The 20,524-nt window shown below is 44.9% G+C and overlaps 2 protein-coding genes across 28 annotated transcripts in view; one reads left to right on the top strand and one right to left on the bottom strand.

Annotated features, from left to right (window-relative positions):
• Positions 1 to 4,650, top strand: part of DRG1 (developmentally regulated GTP binding protein 1) — a 38,046-nt gene extending 33,396 nt beyond the window's left edge. Inside the window, exon 9 of one of the 2 annotated variants that reach the window (NM_001266937.1) lies at positions 4,334 to 4,650. In NM_001266937.1, coding sequence (NP_001253866.1) covers positions 4,334 to 4,433 — 100 coding nt within the window. In that variant the 3' untranslated portion in view covers positions 4,434 to 4,650. Of the gene's footprint in view, positions 1 to 4,292 lie in introns of both variants that reach the window. The other variant, XM_077948884.1, reaches the window with a different exon arrangement.
• Positions 2,903 to 20,524, bottom strand: part of EIF4ENIF1 (eukaryotic translation initiation factor 4E nuclear import factor 1) — a 64,828-nt gene continuing 47,206 nt past the window's right edge. For 10 of the 26 annotated variants that reach the window (XM_028827798.2, XM_028827803.2, XM_077949928.1 and 7 more), the window contains 8 exons: positions 19,971 to 20,154; positions 18,757 to 18,836; positions 18,046 to 18,188; positions 14,598 to 14,682; positions 12,874 to 13,006; positions 11,683 to 12,027; positions 10,629 to 10,793; positions 9,291 to 10,045 (listed from right to left, as the gene is read on the bottom strand). In XM_028827798.2, the coding sequence (XP_028683631.1) occupies positions 9,804 to 10,045; positions 10,629 to 10,793; positions 11,683 to 12,027; positions 12,874 to 13,006; positions 14,598 to 14,682; positions 18,046 to 18,188; positions 18,757 to 18,836; positions 19,971 to 20,154 (1,377 nt within the window). In that variant the 3' untranslated portion in view covers positions 9,291 to 9,803. Of the gene's footprint in view, positions 2,948 to 9,290; positions 10,046 to 10,628; positions 10,818 to 11,439; positions 12,028 to 12,873; positions 13,007 to 14,597; positions 14,683 to 18,045; positions 18,189 to 18,756; positions 18,837 to 19,970; positions 20,155 to 20,524 lie in introns of those variants that run through there. The other 16 variants (XM_028827799.2, XM_028827806.2, XM_077949929.1 and 13 more) reach the window with 7 other exon arrangements.

Raw genomic sequence — 20,524 nt, 5'->3', positions numbered from 1 at the left:
GAGTGCAGTGGCACAATCACAGCTCACTGTAGCCCTGATCTCACAGGCTCAAGCCTCAGCCTGCCTCAGCCTCCTGAGTAGCTGGAACCCCAAGTGTGCGCCACCATGCCCAGCTAGTTTTTTCTATTATTTTTTATAGAGACAGGGTCTGACTTGTGTTGCCCAGACTGGTCTCCAATGCCTGAGCTCTAGTGATCCGCCTACTTTCGCCTCCCAAAGTGCTGGGATTACAGGCATGAGCCATTTATTTTTTGTAGAGATGGGGTCTTGCTATGTTGCCCAGGCTTCTCAAACTCCTGGGCTCAAGTGATCCTTCCATCTCTGCCTCCCAAAGTGCAGGATTACGGGCATCAGCCACCTGTGCCCAGCCTTTCCTTACTTTTTGGTACTGTTAATACTTAGATGTTCCCAAATGACATTGATTTTGCCTGCACTAGCCCTGGAAATTAGTCACTTCTCCAAGGAGCTCCAGTTTTCAAGATGTGGGTGCTAAGTGTACTCATTGTTAGCAAATAGGTTATCATTGCCTGTAGGCCCTCTTAGCAAATAAAGTTAGGAAATACATGTATGGATACTGATGATGCTTATATACACATCTGTATTTCTCTGTCTTATCCTTCCTCACTATCCATTTATCCATCTTTCCTAAAAATCATGAGTTTATACTGTTACCTCTGATTCTAGTTCAATACTACAGGGTTCATTTTAGCCTTCCCACTTAGTATTATTTTTAAGACAGGGTCTCTGTCTCTCAGGCTGGAGTGTAGTGGCTCTGTTACAGCTCACTGCAGTCTCGACTTCCCAGGCTCAAGCAATCCTCCTACCTCAGTTTCTAAGTAGCTGAGACCATAGATGTGTGCCACCATGCCCAGCTAATTTTTTTTTTTTATTTGTAGAGACAGGGTCTCCCTATGTTGCCCTGGCTGGTCTCGAACTCCTGGGCTCAAGTGATCCTCCTGCTTCAGCTTCCCAAAGTGCTGGGATTACAGACACTAGCCACTGCACCTGAACTTCCTTTTTTTTTTTTTTTTTTTTTGAGACAGTCTTGCTCTGTTGCCTGGGCTGGAGTGCGGTGGTGCGATCTGGGCTCACTGCAATCTCTGCCTCCCGGGTTCATGCCATTCTCCTGCCTCAGCCTTCCAAGTAGCTGGAACTACAGGTGCCTGCCACCACACCGGACTAAATTTTTGTATTTTTAGTAGGGACGGGGTTTCACCATGTGTTAGCCAGGATGGTCTCGATCTCCTGACCTCGTGATCCACCCACCTTGGCCTCCCAAAGTGCTGGGATTACAGGCGTGAGCCACCGTACCCGCTGCATTTTTTTTTTCTGAATAGGAAAAAGGGTTAAAAACAAAAGAAGAAAATAGGGCTAGGTGTGGTAGCTCACGCCTGTAATCTCAGCACTTTGGGAGGCCAAGGCAGGAGGACTACTTGAGTCCAGGAGTGTGAGATCGGACTAGGCAATATAGTGAGACCCCCGTCTTTATCAAAAATTAAAAAATTAGCCAGACACGGTACCAGGCACCTGTGGTCCCAGCTACTCAGGAGGCAGAGGTAGGAGGATTGCTTGAGTCCAGGAGGTTGATGTTGCAGCGAGCCATGATAATGATCATGCCCCTGTACTCTAGCCTGGGCAGCAGACTGAGACCCTTGCCTCAAAAAACCAGCCAAACAAAGAAAAAACAAAACTTGTTTCTGATCCTAAGAGTACTGAGAGAGTGAAGTCCTTTATTGACCTTCAGATCCTTATATATAAAACAACTATATTCGACATGTAAGTGCTAATTTCCACCAGTGAAAACATTATGCTTTGGCAGTTACTTTAACTGGGAAAGATGACTTTTGTAAAAAGTTAAACACTGTCCTTTTTCAGACTTTGTAGATTTAGAGATACAGCTCTTTCCTTCTATGGTGCAAAACACTGTTCAAAACCTTCAGAACTTTAAATTTACCAGGGAATTAAAAAGGGGAGAAAAATGTCTCAGATAAGAAACATATCGAAGCAAACAGGATTTTATTTGCTCCTTATTTTACTGTTTTTTTCTTTTTGTTTAGTTATAGCACAACTATCTTTATTTTTATTTTTATTATTATTATTTTTGAGATAGGGCCTTGTTCTGTTGCCGCCCAGGCTGGAGTCCAGTGGTGTAATCGTGGTTTACTGCAGCCTTGAACTCCTGGGTTCAAGCAAGCCTCCCACCTCAGCCTTTCATATAGCTGGGACTACAGGTGCAAACCACCATGCCTGGCTAATTTTTTCTATTTTTGTAGAGCTAGGGTTTCTCCATGCTGCCCAGGCTGGTACAACTCTCTTAATAATAGAAAACTTTCAGCTTCAGGCCTAATTAATTATAACACTTACCCCTTTTCCATTTCCTTCATGTCCTTGACCATATCAATCCCTTATCTGTGCTTTGTGTTTTTTTTGTGTGTGTTGTTTTTTGAGAGTGAGTGAGACTCCGTCGCCCAGGCTGGAGTGCAGAGGCGTGATCTTGGCTCACTGCAACCTCCGCCTCCCAGGTTCAAGAGATTCTCCTGCCTCAGCCTCCCGAGTAGCTGGGACAACAGGTGTGCGCCACCACTCCCAGCTAATTTTTTGTATTTTTAGTAGATAGGGTTTCACCATGTTGGCCAGGATGGTCTTGATCTCTTGACCTCATGATCCACCCACCTGGGCCTCCCAAAGTGCTGGGATTACAGGCGTGAGCCACCACGCCCGGCCTGATTTTTGTATTTTTAGTAGAGACAGGGTTTCACCATATTGGCCAGGCTGGTCTTGAACGCCTGATCTCGTGATCCGCCCACCTCGGCCTCCCAAAGTGCTGGAATTAGAGGCATGAGCCACTTCTTCGGGCCTGGAATATAGATTTTTTTAAAGAGGTTTTGACTATATATATATATATATTTTTTTTTTTTTTTTGGGAGACGGAGTCTCGCTCTGTCGCCTGGGCTGGAGTGCAGTGGCCAGATCTCAGCTCACTGCAAGCTCCGCCTCCCGGGTTTACGCCATTCTCCTGCCTCAGCCTCCCGAGTAGCTGGGACTACAGGCGCCCGCCACCTCGCCCGGCTAGTTTTTTGTATTTTTTAGTAGAGACGGGGTTTCACCGTGTTAGCCAGGATGGTCTCGATCTCCTGACCTCGTGATCCGCCCGTCTCAGCCTCCCAAAGTGCTGGGATTACAGGCTTGAGCCACCGCGGCCGGCCGACTATATATTTTTATATATATAAAATATATATTTTGATATAATTTATATATAATATATATTATATTATGATATAAAAACACAAATATATATTATGTAATATATATTATATAAATATATGTGATATATATCATAATTTACATATGTATTTTATATATAACATATAATAACAATATAGCCACCTTTTTTACTCTTGGTACATGGTTCTTAGTCTCTGTGAGGCAGGTCTTGGTGTTTTATTCACCAGTTTTCATCATTAGCACAACATATTCTTAAGTTTGGAGGCCCATAGATATAAATTACCTTCACTTATTCCAGTAAATCAGGAGGACATATCAGTTACAGTTTCTTGTTAGGGAGGAAGATTTTCCTGGCATGGCTGAAGAGGGAGGCCCTAATTTCTTGTCAGTACCCACTGATGGTTTCAGGAAACCCAGCAAAAACAGGTATTATCTAACAGTCTATAAGTGATACCGTATCTATAGGAATCAATCTGAAATTTTCAGGGTATTTCTCTGAAGATTAAATGACAGATTTTTTTTTTTGAGACGGAGTTTCGCTCTTGTTGCCCAACCTGGAGTGCAATGGTGTGATCTCGGCTCACTGCAACCTCCGCCTCCCGGGTTCAATCCTTTCTCCTGCCTCAGCCTCCTGAGTAGCTGGGATTACAGGCACCCACCACCATGCCCGGCTAGTTTTTGTATTTTTAGTGCAGACGGGGTTTCACCATGTTGGCCAGGCTGGTCTCAGACACCTGACCTCAGGTGATCTGCCGCCTCGGCCTCCCAAAATGCTGGGATTACCAGCGTGAGCTGCTGCGCCCAGCCCAGGGTATTTCTCTGTAACAAATTCATGCTTTCTTTTAATTTTAAACGAGGCTCTTTATACTAATCATGTTTTTTGTCTTTGACTTTCTGCAATAAGAGGAACCACACAACTTCCAGAAGTCTTTGTTGCCTTGTATGTTAAGGCTTCAGTGTCTCATGCTATTCAGGAAGATAAAACTTTTGTGCGTCTGTAGTTCTTAAGTGTGTGATTCTAAATCTGAGCAGAAGGGTGGCATCCAGGCAAACAGGGCAGAAGCTAGGTTATTATTTACACTGACTGTTCTTTTTCCCTTCCATACAGTGCTCTGGTCTGGGGTCTGTCTGTGAAACACAATCCTCAGAAAGTGGGTAAAGACCATACGTTGGAGGACGAGGATGTCATTCAAATTGTGAAGAAGTGAAACTTTTCCCCTTTCCCATCTGCCGGGCGAACCACAACAGCCTTCCCCATGATCAAGCACCCTACCCCAGTTCTTTCTGGTTTTGGCAGTCACTGGATCAGGATCCAGGGGAGGGAGATGGAGGCACCCAAACTGGAACTTCATTTGTCTTACCTTGGTGTCACCTTGTATGTCGAACTGCATAAAAGACCTGGTAGGCTGGTCAGCTACATACAGCTCATGTGTCATTGTCAGAATTTGTTTTGGGATGGGCTGAATGAGGAAGGGTATATACGGTGAAGTAGCTACAGAAGGGATCCTTGGAAACTTGATCTTGAGTGTGAAATGGATAAAAATATGACATGCAGCATCTTCTTTGATGTTTACTTATGGGAACCCCTTCCAAACTAGATGTGGCTTTCAATCCTTTCAAGTGGTCTTTCCCACATGATACTGGAGAGAGGAAGGACTTTATGTAAAGTTAACTGATCACTCCCTGCAAGGCCAATCTGTTTTGGGAGATCATGTAATTTAAGTACTTAGACCAGGCAGATCAGGGTTTGAAATTGCAGGTCCACCTCTAGTTAGCTGTGGAGCCCTGAACAAATTACCCAACCTTTATGAGCCTCAGTTTCCTCATGTAACATGGGGATAGTAATAGCACTTTCTGCCGTCGTGATTGTCAGTAATGTAGGGATAGGTACTTATAAATTGCTTAGCACAGTATTTGACGTATAAGTACTCAATGACTCTTGGCTTTTGTTGCATCCAGCCTTTTACTGGGCTCTCTGCCCTATGCAGAGCACAGCTGTACATCATCAGTGTTGGGCTGAATGTTGAGCTGAAATGCTGCCAGCTGGGCCACTAAATGCTTTCTTGTTTTTTTTTTTTTTTTTTTTTTTTTTTGAGATAGTTTCGCTCTTGTTGCCCAGGCTGGAGTGCAATGGCGTGATCTCTGCTCACCGCAACCTCCGCCTCCCGGGCTCAAGCGATTCTCCTGTGTCAGCCTCCCGAGTAGCTGGGATTACAGGCATGTACCACCATGCCCTGCTAATTTTGTATTTTTGAAATTTTTTTTTTTTTTTTTTTTTTTTTTTTTTTTTTTTGAGACGGAGTCTTGCTCTGTCACCCAGGCTGGAGTGCAGTGGCCGGATCTCAGCTCACTGCAAGCTCCGCCTCCCGGGTTCACGCCATTCTCCTGCCTCAGCCTCCCGAGTAGCTGGGACTACAGGCGCCTGCCACCTCGCCCGGCTAAGTTTTTTTGTATTTTTAGTAGAGACGGGGTTTCACTGTGTTACCCAGGATGGTCTCGATCTCCTGACCTCGTGATCCGCCCGTCTTGGCCTCCCAAAGTGCTGGGATTACAGGCTTGAGCCACCGCGCCCGGCTAATTTTGTATTTTTTAGTAGAGATGGGGTTTCTCCATGTTGGTGAGGCTGGTCTTGAATTCCTGACCTCATGTGATCTGCCCGCCTCGGCCTCCTAGAGTGCTGGGATTACAGGCATGAGCCATCGCGCCTGGCCAACTAAATGCCTTCTTTTCCATAACCCAGCCTTTCTGCTTGAATCCCCATGGAAGTCCTGGCCTCAGCCAATAACTTGGGCAAAGGTGTGAAGGCAGAACGTTGCAAGCGAGGCAACTGGTGTGATCAAAGCAGGTTTGTGTGTTCACATATGTGTATGTATGGAGGTGGGAGGTTTAGGAGGGTTGGTGTCAGGACTACTTGAGAGGATACTAAGGACATAATCAGATGTTTGGAGCTAGGAATATAGGAATTTAAGGGGATTGCTCTGATTATGTGAAATTGATTGATAAAAATCTTTGTGTGGTGGGTAACAATACGGGCAGAGGGGACTGGGCCCAGTAGCTCACACCTTGGGAGGCCAAGGCAGGAAGATCACCTGAGCTCAGGAGTTCGAGACCAGCCTGGACAACATAGCGAGGCCCAATCTCTACAAAAAATTTAAAAAATTAGCTGGGCATGGTGGTGCGTGCCTGTAGTCCCAGCTGTTTGGGAGGCTGAGGTGGGAGGATTGCTTGAGCCTGGAGGGTCCAGGCTGCAGTGAGCTAAGATGGGCCACTGTACTCCAGCCTGGGTGACCATTGGTCTTTATGTCCAGTCCACCATGGTCTCTCACCTGGATTTTTCTTTTTTTTTTTTTGAGATGGAGTCTCACTCTGTCACCCAGGCCAGAGTGCAGTAGCATGAGCTCACTGCTAGCTCTGCCTCCCAGGTTCACACCATTCTTCTGCCTCAGCCTCCCAGGTAGCCAGGAGTATAGGCGCCCGCCACCACGCCTGGGTAATTTTTTAATATTTTTAGTAGAGATGGGGTTTCACCGTGTTAGCCAGGAGGGTCTCGATCTCCTGACCTCATGATCCGCCCACCTTGGCTTCCCAAAGTGCTGGGATTACAGGTGTGAGCCACTGCGCCCAGCCACACGTCTATTTTTGAATCAATTGTTGGTAAAGGGAATAGAATTATTGAAGAACCAGAATTTAGCCCTGTAAGTTATTGTCATTCTTGGTTTGTGTTTATGCTCATAGTTCACAACAAAAGGCTAATGGACCTCACACTTCCCTTTCCTCTTAATAGTCTGGCTTATAAGACACTCAGTAGCTATCTCCTAGGGGAAGGCCTAGCTGCATTCTCTGTTCACTTCATTCACACTTCCTTTTACCACTGACCTCCCTTTGGAGGGACTGTTCTTTCCTCTCCTACCTGACCTCCCCATCTTAACAGATTTTCCATTATATGCTTTGTGGCCCTCAGCTGTTTTACTTTCAGGATGCCTTCTATATCCTTAGCTTCTCTTAACTTTTATTTTGCATATCCTTCCAGCACTGATTGCTTCTGAACTCATCTCATGCCTGCAAGACATCAAAAGTTTCTCCAAAGACATCCCTTTCTCTCTGCCCTCATCCTACATCAAGGTCTTAGCTCCTTGAAGACTGCATTCATGTGTCTTTTGCCTTCATCCCTCACCCCTGCTTCCTCTAGTCCGTTTGCCAAAATACTTTTGCTAAAACCTGTATGTCTAGTTTCTGCTGATACTCTTAGCAACACTCCCTTATTTCCTTCTGCCTCCATTTTGCCAATCACCAGCTAATGGCTTTGCTCTTTGCATGGTACCCATTTCTGTCCTACTAGCTTCTAGCCTGAAAAGGAAGCCTTTACTAGCAGCTTCAAACCAGTCCTCCTTACCTTGCACCTATTAACGTTGGTTCAACATGAAGGGGAAGTAAGGTAAGTGGAAGAGGATACACAGGAAAGGTGGAACTGGATTCAGGCATCGGTGTTCTGCCATTGACACTTGGGACTGCTTTCCAGCTTCCACCTGTGGAAACCAGAAAGCATTTGCCAAAAATTCTAAACATAGGGTCTATTTCTGAAGCTGAGGAATTACATGGAGTGAATAGCATGAGGGAAGGGGATTACTAATGAGGTTGAAAGGAAAGTACCAGGAAGAGACTGACTTCATACATAATCCACAAAGCCAGGTTTTGTTGAAAGGTGACCTGCATTCTTGTATTCCTGCAAGTACAGGGCAGGGTGGGCAGTTCCAGGCTTATAGTCATTATTCCCTAACACTCAAGACTCAGGCTGCTCAAGACTGTACTAGCCTTGTAGTCAAAAATCCAACCACCTTGACCTTCACTTCATTATCTGACCCTTTAGCATGGAGTCCGAAAATGGTCCTAAATGGACAAATATCTACAACTCTGGTAAATTAACTTGAGTAGCATGGGAAATAAGTATAACCGCATAGCAGGACTGAAAAACTTCCAGTTAGGAAAGGGGACTCACAACCGTACTGTATTCTGTAGAATCTTTATCCGTCAGTGCTGTGTATGTACTAATAGTTAAGGTGAATAATAAAACAATTGTGAGGAACGTGATACAGAACACAAGGAGTCAATTAATGCATGAGTCTTAAGGGAAATTCTTACACTTCAGTGGGTTGAATCAGAACTCTGAGCTTAGAGAAACCGGATGCCCCAGTAAACATGATTTAGTTTGAGAAACTACCATATGTAATAGATGATTCCTTAATAAATTGTTTTCACTAGGTCAGTTTAATCTTGGAAATTACACTATAGATACCCTGGTATTAGCCACAAGGCTACGCTATCTATAGGGTCAGTCCAGTGTAAACTGACCCGTTGGGGTCTTTAAAGCTCAAGGAAAAAGGCCATAGCTGATTTCTCCTAAATCAAGAGAGTCCAATTACCTTTTTTTTTTTTTTTTAGATGGAGTCTCACTGTGTCACCAAGCTGGGTTGCAGTGGCGTGATCTCAGCTCACTGCAACCTCTGCCTCCCAGGTTCAGGCAATTCTTCTGTCTCAGGCTTCTGGGTAGCTGGGACTACAGGTGTGCACCACCATGCCCAGCTAATTTTGCATTTTCAGTAGAGACGGGGTTTCACCATGTTGGCCAGGATGGTCTCGATCTCTTGACCTCATGATCCGCCCACCTCTGCCTCCCAAGGTGCTGGGATTACAGGTGTGAGCCACAGTGCCCAATTTCTATGGGTTTTAAAGAAAAATTTAAACTTTTTCAGATCACTTCCCTAAAGGAACATACTGAGCATAGCTTGGCTGGTTAGAAATTAGGAAGGCTAGCCTGGGCTACATGGTAAGAAAGACCCTGCCTCTACAAAAAATAAGAAAAAAGTTATAGTGGTGTGTGCCTGTAGTTTCATCTACTTGGGAGGCTGAGGTGAGAGAATCGCTTGAGCCCAGGAGGTTGAAGCTGCAGTGAGCCACGATTGCACCACTGTACTCCAGCCTGAGCGACACACAGTGAGATCCTGTCTCCAAACAAACAAAATTAGGAAGGGTTTCAGAGAGGAAATAAACAGAACAATGCCAGTTACTTCATTCACACACTTAGCATATGCAATTTTAATCAACCAAAAGAAAATCCCAAATGTACAAGTGAAAAAAATCCAAACTGTTGACACAGGCCTAACTAATATCAGCTACTTTTATGTACAGCTGTATAAGTTCAAAAAAGCTATCCTATATGTATATACAAAAGTTGTTTATACACAGGTCTGTACATAAGGGTCTATACATTTATTTCCTCAGAACCCTTAGGTGCCACCTCTTGGTGAGGACACCAACACTTCATTCACATATCTTACAAAAAAGAAAGACCATTTCCAGGATTGACAACATTGTGCATCCTGTATTCAATGTACACTCCACTCGACTGGTTAAGATCCTTCCATCATAATGCGGACCACACCAGGTGCATGGGTTCCACCAAATAGCTTCACACAGAGTGCTCCAAAGTAAAAGCCCATAAACCAACCCGAGATGAGGAAGCAGGGTCCTGCCCAGGGTGCCACCACAGGTCCGGGCTTAGTTGAGTCTGCCTGCCCTGCTCACTGTCGGTATTCCAATTCATCTACACTGATAACTTTGGCAGGCATCGAAGGCAGGGGTTGCTGTAGCACATCTGAGCCAAACCATTTGGCAAGGCCCACAGGGGAGCTGCTCCTCTGGCTGGGGCGATGCTCCAGCTGGGAGTGCATGTGGGGCAGGCCCGACCGGCTGGGCATGTTCTGAGGAGTTGTCTGAACGCTGACAGCTGCTGCCTGGGAACCAGAGCCTGGAGGATGCAGAACTGTGGAGATAAGAAGGGTTATCATTCACAGCATGAGAAGGAAAGAAGTTTGTTAGACCCTGCTTCATTAAACCCTATCCAAAGAAGAATCTTTACTAGAGGATTTTTTCTAGGGCTTCTTTAGATAGAAACTCCTTTGCAAAATACCAACAATGCCAGAAACAGTACCATGGAAAGCTGAGCTATTCAGAAGCTACCAGTATTGAAAACCTACCCTGGATGACATGACTGCTACTTCTCATGGCAAGTAACCACATCACAGAAGCAGCAACATTAACTGGTGAGGGGGCATATACCCTGGGCAGGCCGGATGCTGAACCTGTTGGATTATCAGCCCTCTCTCCTAACAGGCAAAGGACAAAGCCAGAGCACACTTGACTTTTCCCACTGACTCTGCAGGAACAGTAATCCCAAATTGCATAGAGGTCAATTTACTCCATCTTATTCTCTGGTTACACTCTTGTCCCAAACTTAGAACAAGTTAAAGAATGAATGTTAATTCATGTCCACTGAAAACTAGTCCTAAAAGCTTTAAGACTCCGTAAGTCTGTCCCAAACTCACCTGTCAAATTCCTGAACCTACCTGAGCGCTGTAGCTGCTGTTGCACCATTGCCAGATGCAGAGGTGTTCCAGGACGAGGGTTTAAGAGAGGGTGACTAGCAGCAGGTAAAGGGTAAAAGGGCTGACCCAGGATAGGGCCAGATATTCCCTGTAAATGAGTCAAGTCCATCCCAGGAGGAAGCACACCTGTTCAGCAGAAAAAGCAAGCAGCTGAGTAGTCTTAATGCTACCTGGAAGTTTTCCAGCTTCACTGTATAGTTTTGCTGATCTGGAATTTTGTTAAGAATGAAGGCCTAGGCGCAATGGCTCACGCCTGTAATCCCAGCACTTTGGGAAGCCAAAGCGGGCAGATCACCAAGGTCAGGAGTTCAAGACCAGTGTGGCCAACATGATGAAACCCCGTCTCTACTAAAAATACAAAAATTAGCCAGGTATAGTGGCAGGCGCCTGTAATTCCAGCTATTCGGAAGGCTGAGGCAGGGACCTTGAACTTGGGAGGTGGAGGTTGCAGTGAGTGGAGATTGCACCACTGCACTCCAGCCTGGGTGACAGACCGAGACTCTGACAAAAAAAAAAAAAAATTCCTCTGGCTCATGCCTGTAATCCTGACACTTTGGGAGGCTGAGGTGGATAGATTGCCTGAGCTTAGGATTCTGAGTTTGAGACCGGACTGGACAACATGGTGAAACCCTGTCTCTACTAAAATAGAAAATAAATTATACGGGCTTGGCGGCGTGCACCTATAGTCCCAGCTACTTGGGAGGCTGAGACAGGAGAATTGCTTGAACCCGGGAGGCGGAGGTTGCGGTAAGCTGAGATCGCACCACTGCACTCCAGCCGGGGAGACAAGAGTGAGACTTCTGTCTCTACAAAAAAAAAGAAAATCCTCAAGCTAGGTTCCTAATGTTTTAAAGGACTAGGAGATTGGATTGGACCCACTGCCTGCTAGTTAGATGGGAGACTCTAGTAATATCTTTCTAAGTGATGGAAATCTCCCACATTATAGCACTTCATCAATGCCAATAATTGTCCTCTAGGCCCACAAAATGACACCCAAGTCAGGCTGGAAACTCACCAGTTTGGAGCAAACTTGGAAGATGCTGTGGATGTACTCCCTGGGCCAGCATCCTCTGTACCAACCCTGGGTGAAGCTGGTGAGCAGGCCTAACCATAGGGACATGGGGGACAAGGGGAACTTGGTGGACAGGGCGGAGAAAAGGTGTTGTAGGAACTGGGGATGCCAAGGTGGGTGTTTTTCTCCCAGTTGCTTTAGGTCGATAATCTTGTTCTTTGGTGTAACGGCTGGTCTGGGACAGTGGGGTGGAACACGAAGACCTCTGTAACGCTGACAGTTTTGGATTTGTAGTGGGAGAAGAGTCTCGATCAGCACTGGGTACAGAGCTGGAGGACAGGAGGTTCTCTGTGAGGATCCAAACAAAAAATATTTTGGTAAACTTCTCCCAAACACTTGTAGTCTCCCACTGGTCTAATAAATCTCATTTCTTAAGGTCACAATTCTTATCTGATACCCTTAACAAGTTTAGAGAACTACACAGTAGGAAACATCATTTGCTTAATAAACAGGACCAGAAGATGAATTGTTGGGCACCCTTCTCTGCACAAACGGCTATGGCCTAGATTATGCAAATCCATCACAACAAAATCTAAATGGCAATTAGAGTGTGGCCAAAGAACCAAACTGTCTTAGTAGTACCAACAAGATTTCCTCCCCACCACCCACCCCAAGCCTTCTCAAACACAGGCAAAAATCTCTCAGATCTATACTGTAACACCTGTGTAAACCCTAATTTAGAATCCGCACGTTACCATGTCCTTCACAATCCCTACTGTGCAACTCCTAAAAGCCTCTCACATGTTTCCTATGTTGGACACTTAAGTCTCCACAGGCTGGATATAATCTTTCAGAAGTAAAACTAGCTGAATTATACTAATTTGCCAAATAAGTATACTAATTATTCAACTTTGAAGCCTAACTAAGGATTCTAAACTAACACTCATTCTACCCATCTAGTAGTAGCACTCTTAGATTAGTCAGAATTTCAAGCAACTGAGCAACTGTGAGCTAGCCCAATTCTTCTCACTGTCACACAGAACCTTCTCACTGACACAGAACCATAGTCCAGAGAAGCTAGTGGTCTTGCCCAGGGTTTTGTATAGAATATCAGGCTGGACAGCACAGCACTCAGGCCCATGTTTTCTCCATTATATACTTTCTTGAGCAGTGCCCTTAACAGCTCTGCAGTACCTTCACTGGCCTTCTGAGTATCCTCTTTACTGTCACCAAGAGCTGCTTTTCCAGATATTGGCTCCTCCTTGCTTTTCTCTTTGCTCTCGTACATCTTACGAATCACTGAGGTAGGGGTAAAGGAAGGAGAAAGCTGCAGAGAAAAACAATTGGCATTAGCACATTCTCTAAGTGCCTTTCTGTAATACTAAGCCAGGATTAACTGGCCAATCTACTCAACAAAGAGTCCCCACATTGGTAGCAAAGGCCAACTCTAGTATTCTGTTCTGTAGCTGCTGGAGGAAAAACAGAATGGGGCAAACAGGCAGTGTCCCAAGTACATTATCCCTTGCTTACAACCTGTGATAATGGGGACATGCCTATGCAGCCTCTGCATTACCCATTTCCCAGCCTGGGATTAGGCTGGCAAGAAAGAACATGGCCAGAAATATAACTTGGAGCAGCAGACCTTCCTTCTGTGAAAAGACATTTCAAAGACAATGTCAGAACCAAAGTTACTCCAAACTCCTAATATTTCCCTTCTTCACTTGGCTACTAGACTATCTCAATAGTCTCCTCAGCCATCAGGATTAACCAGAATTACTCCATACTCCTAATACTTCCCTTCTTAACTTGGCTACCAGAAAAGTCAAATTTATCTCAATAGTCTCCTCAGCCATCAGGATTAATCATTTGGAGTCATTTCTTATCTCTTCACTAGTTCTACTTTGGTGATTTTATTTTGCATTTGTCTTTTCTCACCAAACAACCCCATATCTTTGATGGCAGGAGACAGGGCATGACTTACAAACAGAAAAATTCCTTCCAAACCCTGCTGCCTTCAAGGTCACTGGTACAAAGACCCATGTGGGGTTCTGAAGCACACAGCAAAGCTTTTTTTTCCTTCTCTATCAGCTTTGATTGGATGATAAAGATCTGTGGGGAATGAAACTTTTTTTTTTTTTTTTTGAGACGGGGACTCACTAGGGAGGGCAGTGGCATGATCTTGGCTCACTGCAACCCCTGCCTCCTGGACTCAAGTGATCCTCCCACCTCGGCCTCCGGAGTATAGCTGGGACCACAGATGTGCACCACCATGCCCGACTAATTTTTTGTATTAGGGGTAGAGGACACGGTGTCACTAGGTTGCCCAGTCTGGTCTTGAACTCCTAAACTCAATCTACCTGTCTTGGCCTCTGAAAGTCCTGGGATTACGGGTGTGAGCCACCACACCCAGCTGGAATGAAACATTTTTTAATGATATAAATGATATAAAGTTTTAAAACTAGACTTGTCACTGCATATAAGCAAACCCTTCTGTTCCAGCCTTAGTTTGTATCACTGAGACCTGAAATGGTGAATCCGAATTTGTGAACTCCTCTGCAAGTTTCAATAGACTCGCCACTGTCTGACCCAGTCACCTCTGTCCACTTTACCTCCTCTCTCTATTGTCCTCCTGTCTCCCCACACCTGGTTCATTTCTTTGAACATACTATATCACCTCGTGTGCCCTGGCCCCTGATCATCTCTGCTGGAACATATTTTCCCCAATATAGGGGCTTCATTAAAATCCTAAGACTTAGACTGTCCTAAAGGGGAAAAACCTAATAGGTATGAAAGACTACTAGGTCAGTTATTCCTGTGGAAGGAACTCAAGGACATTTAGGGCACACAGTGGTACAACACATGCACAACCAAACAAGGAGAAGCCTTTAAGTCCTTCACAGTCACTAAAGGTCACTGACCATGCTTGTGATGGAGGCAGCAGGGGCAGGGGAAGAGGAATTCCCTCGATGCACTGGTGCTGGTGACTTGGTCACTCGCTGTTGCCTGTGAACAAACCAATTATCAGCATGAACCCCAATCTCCTTAACTTCAAGTCTTAAAACCATATAATACTCAAGACCAGCCTAGGAATTTTAACATCCCCTTTCCCTTATCCAATTCAATTTCCCAAGCATTTAGGCCTAACATATGCAAAAGTACATGCTAAGTTCTGAGGGAAGGCAAAAGCAAAATGAAACACAATCTCAGTCTTGTAAGAGCTCTCAGTCTAGTGGGGAAAACAATCACCTAGAGCAAACCAAGGCATGTAGATAGTAGGCACCAACAAAGTACAATGGGAAAATGGAGGGGTGAGAAGGAGTAACAGGCACTGCAGGGATGCTTCCTGGGGAAGAAGCTGCATTCCACTGGGTGTGATCAACAAGAAGCTGAAGATAGAGAACAACAGTTCAGGTAGATGGAACAGGTACAGGAACTTGGGAGGGCCTTGGAATTATAGGGTTATCCAGAGCTGGTGTATAGTTTACTGAAGACTACACCAGTGAGGTGCGCTAGGATGGGCCTTCATTCTAGGGCTGGCTGTGCTTCACTGGGCAGGGAGCAGCAATAATTAGCGCAGTGCCTGGCATAGAACTGATGCTCTATGTGACACTCATTCAAATCAAATACAGAATCAACAGTTTCAGCTATTTTAGGACCACTCTTGGTCTACACAAGATTGATCTCAGGCCTCAAAGGTCAAGACCCAAGTGTAGTCACTGACCTAGATGGAAAATCTAAATTCATGGCTTCTTTCTAGTTAGTACCCCCATTGCCGCCATGCTGTGACTGTGTATATGACAACACGGGAAGACAGATCAGTACTATTCTGAGTGACTAAAAAATGAACCCCAAACTGGGAGTTCCACATGACCTGTCATTCCTTCTGGTAAACATATTTGAGCACCTGCTACAGACACTGTTCCAGGTTCCTGGAATATAGCAGCGAATAAAAGAATAAGAATCTCAGGCCGGGCGCGGTGGCTCACGCCTGTAATCCCAGCGCTTTGGGAGGCCGAGGCGGGCGGATCACAAGGTCAGGAGATCGAGACCACGGTGAAACCCCGTCTCTACTAAAAATACAAAAAATTAGCCGGCGCGGTTGTGGGCGCCTGTAGTCCCAGCTACTCGGGAGGCTGAGGCAGGAGAATGGCGTGAACCCGGGAGGCGGAGCTTGCAGTGAGCCGAGATCGCGCCACTGCACTCCAGCCTGGGCAACAGAGCGAGACTCTGTCTCAAAAAAAAAAAAAAAAAAAAAAAAAAGAAAAAGAATCTCTGGCCTCATGGAGGTTATATTCTTGGGGCTGCAGGATGGAGTGGGGTTACTACAGGCAGGGAGACAAAAAATAAATAGGGCCGGGCGCGGTGGCTCAAGCCTGTAATCCCAGCACTTTGGGAGGCCGAGACGGGCGGATCACGAGGTCAGGAGATCGAGACTATCCTGGCTAACACGGTGAAACCCCGTCTCTACTAAAAATACAAAAATCTAGCCGGGCGTGGTGGCGGGCACCTGTAGTCTCAGCTACTTGGGAGGCTGAGGCGGGAGAATGGCGTGAACCCGGGAGGCGGAGCTTGCAGTGAGCCGAGATCACGCCACTGCACTCCAGCCTGGGAGACACAGCGAGACTCCGTCTCAAAAAAAAAAAAAAAAAAAAAAAAAAAAAAAAAATAAATAAATAAATAGTATGCTAGACAGTGATGAATACAATTTTAAAAAGCAAGGTAAGGGGAAAGGCATGTTTGTTGGAGGGACACAGCTGTACACAGGGAGGACCTAAGAGGCTGACGCTGATCCAAAACATGAAGGCTAGACTGACATTGACTCAAATATGCTTGCTAGTTTTGAGTAAGCCATGTTGTAAAAAGCTGTTTTCTGTATCTGTAAAATGCAGTTATGTACCTCCCCTCATCTACCTCACAGGGTTGATGTGAAGATCATATAAAATTCTGGGCCAGGTGTGGTGGCTCATGCCTGTAATCCCAGCACTTTGGGGACCGAAGCAGGTGAATCACTTGAGGCCAGGAATTCAAGTCTGGCCAACATAGCGAATCCCCATCTCTACTAAAAATACAAAACACCAGCCGGGCGTGGTGGCACACTCCTGTAATCCTACTTACTCAGGAGGCTGAGGCATGAGAACTGCTTGAACCCAGGAGGAGGAGGTTGCAGTGAGCCAAGACTGCATCACTGCACTCCATCCTGGGCAATAGAGCAAGAGACTGTCTCAAAAAAAAAAAAAAAAAAAAAAAGTTAAAAGTACTCTGAAAGTCGCAAATCACATCAATGAATGCTAGGTAACAGCATTATGCTATAGAGAGAAAGCATGTGAGAGGGGTTCAGCAGACCAGTCTGGAGCTCTCTGTTTTGGTTGAAGGGTGCTATAAATAGGATGTGCTTGTGTAAGGGTATCTCCTGGTCTCAGTGTCTTCTGAAAGGGTTAACAGGTGAAGCACAACACTGAGGCACTGTGGTAGTAACTTTAAGAATCACATCAAAACATTAAGTACCAAGTATTTTAAGGGTGGACTAAACTATAGTGTTCAGGGATGTGTATTTTGGTGATAAATTACTTATTTTTAATTAAGGTAGTGATTACTTTTAAAGGCTGGACAGTGGAGAGTTCTGAGGAGGAAAACGGGTATTACTGGTACAGGGCACATGGAGGCCCTCTGAGTAGTTAACAAGGAAGTTTGCCTTATAGTAAGCTACACATTTGTTTTATATAGTTTTGTCTGTTTTATTTTACACTAAAATAACATTGCCACCCCTTTCCGTTTTCTCCCCAACTTATAATTTCATTTTACCGTTTGTTGCAACTATTGAAAAAGAGGAGGAGAGTGAACTCCGCAATCTACTTGTTAACAAGTCTCATCAACAAACCCATCAGCTCTGGCCAAGAAACTGTCGATGCAGCAAACCTGCATCAAGGGAGTTTGGTAAGAACATTGGATCTGTGGGAAAAGGAATAAGGAGCTATGCTAGTTGCATTTGTAAAAATGAATTGTTTAACTGGTAGAAACATCCTAAGATTTTAAAATATATTTACTCATAACAATCTTGTGAGGTAAATTAGGCAAGCAGCATCCCTTCCATATAGCTAATTAGCAAACTCAAAGAAAAAAAGTCATTTATAAATCAAGAACGGAAATAAAACCATATAGAATGAAAACCCTATGCCTTGCAGAATTTAATCGTATTTTCTCTATTTAATCTATTTGTTCTATTGATTTGGATTGGGATGGAATTTCTACCACATACTGAACAACATACCACAGTATGTGCAACAGAATTATACTGCAGATAAGTAATTTGTTAGTTTCAGGAAAACTTATCTGTAAATCTCCACATGAACAGGATTAGTAATTTACCTGTTTCTGAATCCATCTCTGGTTCTGTCCACCTGTGGTTTGCCAAAACCAGGCTGGTAGAAGTTTGCTGCCTGTACAGCAAGGTCATGTGGCAAGGCCAGCCCTTCTAAAGCTGCCTGTTGCAACTCCAGCTGGCTCATCTGCTGAAAAGGAGAGGGGAGGGTCAGGAGAAGAGTGAGGACACCATACTTTCTACAAAGGTCTCTCTTCACTCTTAGAAAGGTAAGTTAAACAGAAGCTGAGAAAAGTTAGATACTGCAAACCTCACTAAATTGTGCTGCCATCGCAGTGATCAAGATTAACAATTTTATTACTTGAATTATTCAGCAAATTGTCTAACCTTCACTGAGCTTGAAATATAGATCAAAACCATTTATTGGTTTTAGAGACAGGGTCTCACTCTGCCACCCAGGCTGGAGTACAGTAGCTCACTGCAGTCTCAAAACTCTTGGGCTCAAGTGATTCTCCTGCCTCAGCCTCCTTGTAGCTGGGACTACAGATGCATGCCACTATACCTGGCTCATTTTTACTTTTGGGCTCAAGTGATCCTCCTGCCTCTGCCTCCCAAAGTGCTGGGATTACAGGCATGAGCCGCCATGCCTGGCCTCAAAACCATTTTTAAGAATCACAACAATTCAGCTCTCCACTCCCCATGCACCAATAGGGTGAAGGGCAAGCAAGAGATTGAGTTGAGAAAGAGCTCAGCCTGACCTGGGCCGTGATGGGGCTCATGGGTTTGCGCATGCCTTGGAATGGATCTCCGAGTAGCTGCTGTGGTCCTGGTGTGAAACCTGTCAGGAAAGTTACAGTCTCAGTGAGTACCAAGATGGTATGTGTGCATCAGGGAGGCATTTTCATTAATGCATGCCATTTCTTGCTGAACGCCATCTCTTGGAAAGCACTGATTTCTTGGGCTGACAGATGTCCCTCTCCCTCTGTGCCCTGACAGTGGGCTATGTGTACCTCAACCAGAGCACTGTCTAAATTGCTTCTCAACTAAGCCATCAGCTTTGCTCCTTTTAAAGCCAAGACCTCTCTCTGGGAGAGAAGAGCTTTTCTAGCCAGCAATTTGTCCTATTATCACTAAGCCATCTGGTATTAAAGCAGACACCATTGCTGTGAGAGTACACACTCTCTTCATTCTATCTGTTTGACTGTGGACAGAAGATTTCAAAAAATGCCTCTCAAGGTTTGTTTGGCAGAAACCAGAGTGGCCAGCAGCCTAAAGTAGCTTACGATGGCAGGAACAACACTACGACATTCCATGTAAAAACTTTGCTAAGACACTTTCTGGAACTTTTCTTTCAGTCACCTTCCTAATTAGCCATAAGACTTAACAGTGGATTATCTATCAAAACTCAATAGCTTCACAGAGAACCACTACACTGACTTCTACTGTATCAAAGAAAAATTTAAGAAGCCAAATTAACTTTTTTTGGATTGAATTCCCAAAATAAGGAATAAGACTAAAGAGTTGGATCAGTTAGATTTCAATTAAAAAAAAAAATCTATAACATGAACATATTCACCTAGAAGAGCAGCTGATAAGGTATCTTCCACCTTTGCTCCCGCATCCCCCAAAAGTGTAATATTTATTTTTTTGAGACAGAGTCTTGCTCTGTCGCCCAGGCTGGATTGCAGTGGTGTGATCTTGGCTTACTGCAACCTCCACCTCTCGGATTCAAGCGATTCTCCTGTCTCAGCCTCCTGCGTAGCTGGGATTACAGGCATGCACCACCATGCCTGGCTGTTTTTGTATTTTTAGTAGAGATGGGGTTTCACCATGTTGGCCAGGCTGGTCTCAAACTTCTGACCTCAGGTGATCTGCCCACCACCTCGGCCTGCCAGAGTGCTGGAATTACAGGCATGAGCTACCGTGCCTGGCCATAAATTCGTATTTCTTTTTGACAAATAAGTATATTTACCAATTGGTGATGGTATTCTTGGGCGAAGGTAGTCAGCTGAGGCTGCTCGAGTTTGAAACACCTGTGACAAGGGAGGAGAGGGTGCTCTTTGGCCCAGTAAAGATGTTGTAGGCTCCAAGCTCCCCATAAGGCCACTCAGAAGATTGGAAGAAGCAGGTCTCTGAACTGGTTGACCCAGAAGTTCCTAAAGGCAGAAAAGCCAAATCCCTGTGAACTTAGTTCTTCCTTCTACTCAGAGGCTGTGAATTATGGATTAACTTTTGAGAGCCACAGATGGATCTCCCTCATGCTCAATTGAAGGACTTGGCATGTGTACATGCGACACATTTCTCTGAATGTTCAGCTAGCAACATTTGCTCTGTCTTAGTGCTATAAATAGAGATTCCTTTTTTTTTTTTTTTTTTTGAGAGTCTCACTCTATTGCCCAGGCTGGAGTGCAGTGATGTGATCTTGGCTCACCGCAACCTCTGCCTACCGGGTCCAAGTGATTCTCATGCCTCAGCCTCCCAAGGAGCTGGGATTACAGCCATGTGCCACCACACCAGGCTAATTTT

Source organism: Macaca mulatta, chromosome 10 (assembly GCF_049350105.2).
Source record: "Macaca mulatta isolate MMU2019108-1 chromosome 10, T2T-MMU8v2.0, whole genome shotgun sequence".
Lineage (NCBI taxonomy): Eukaryota > Metazoa > Chordata > Mammalia > Primates > Cercopithecidae > Macaca > Macaca mulatta.
The sequence above is the reverse complement of the archived record's forward strand: the minus strand, read 5'-3'. Positions and strand labels throughout refer to the sequence as shown.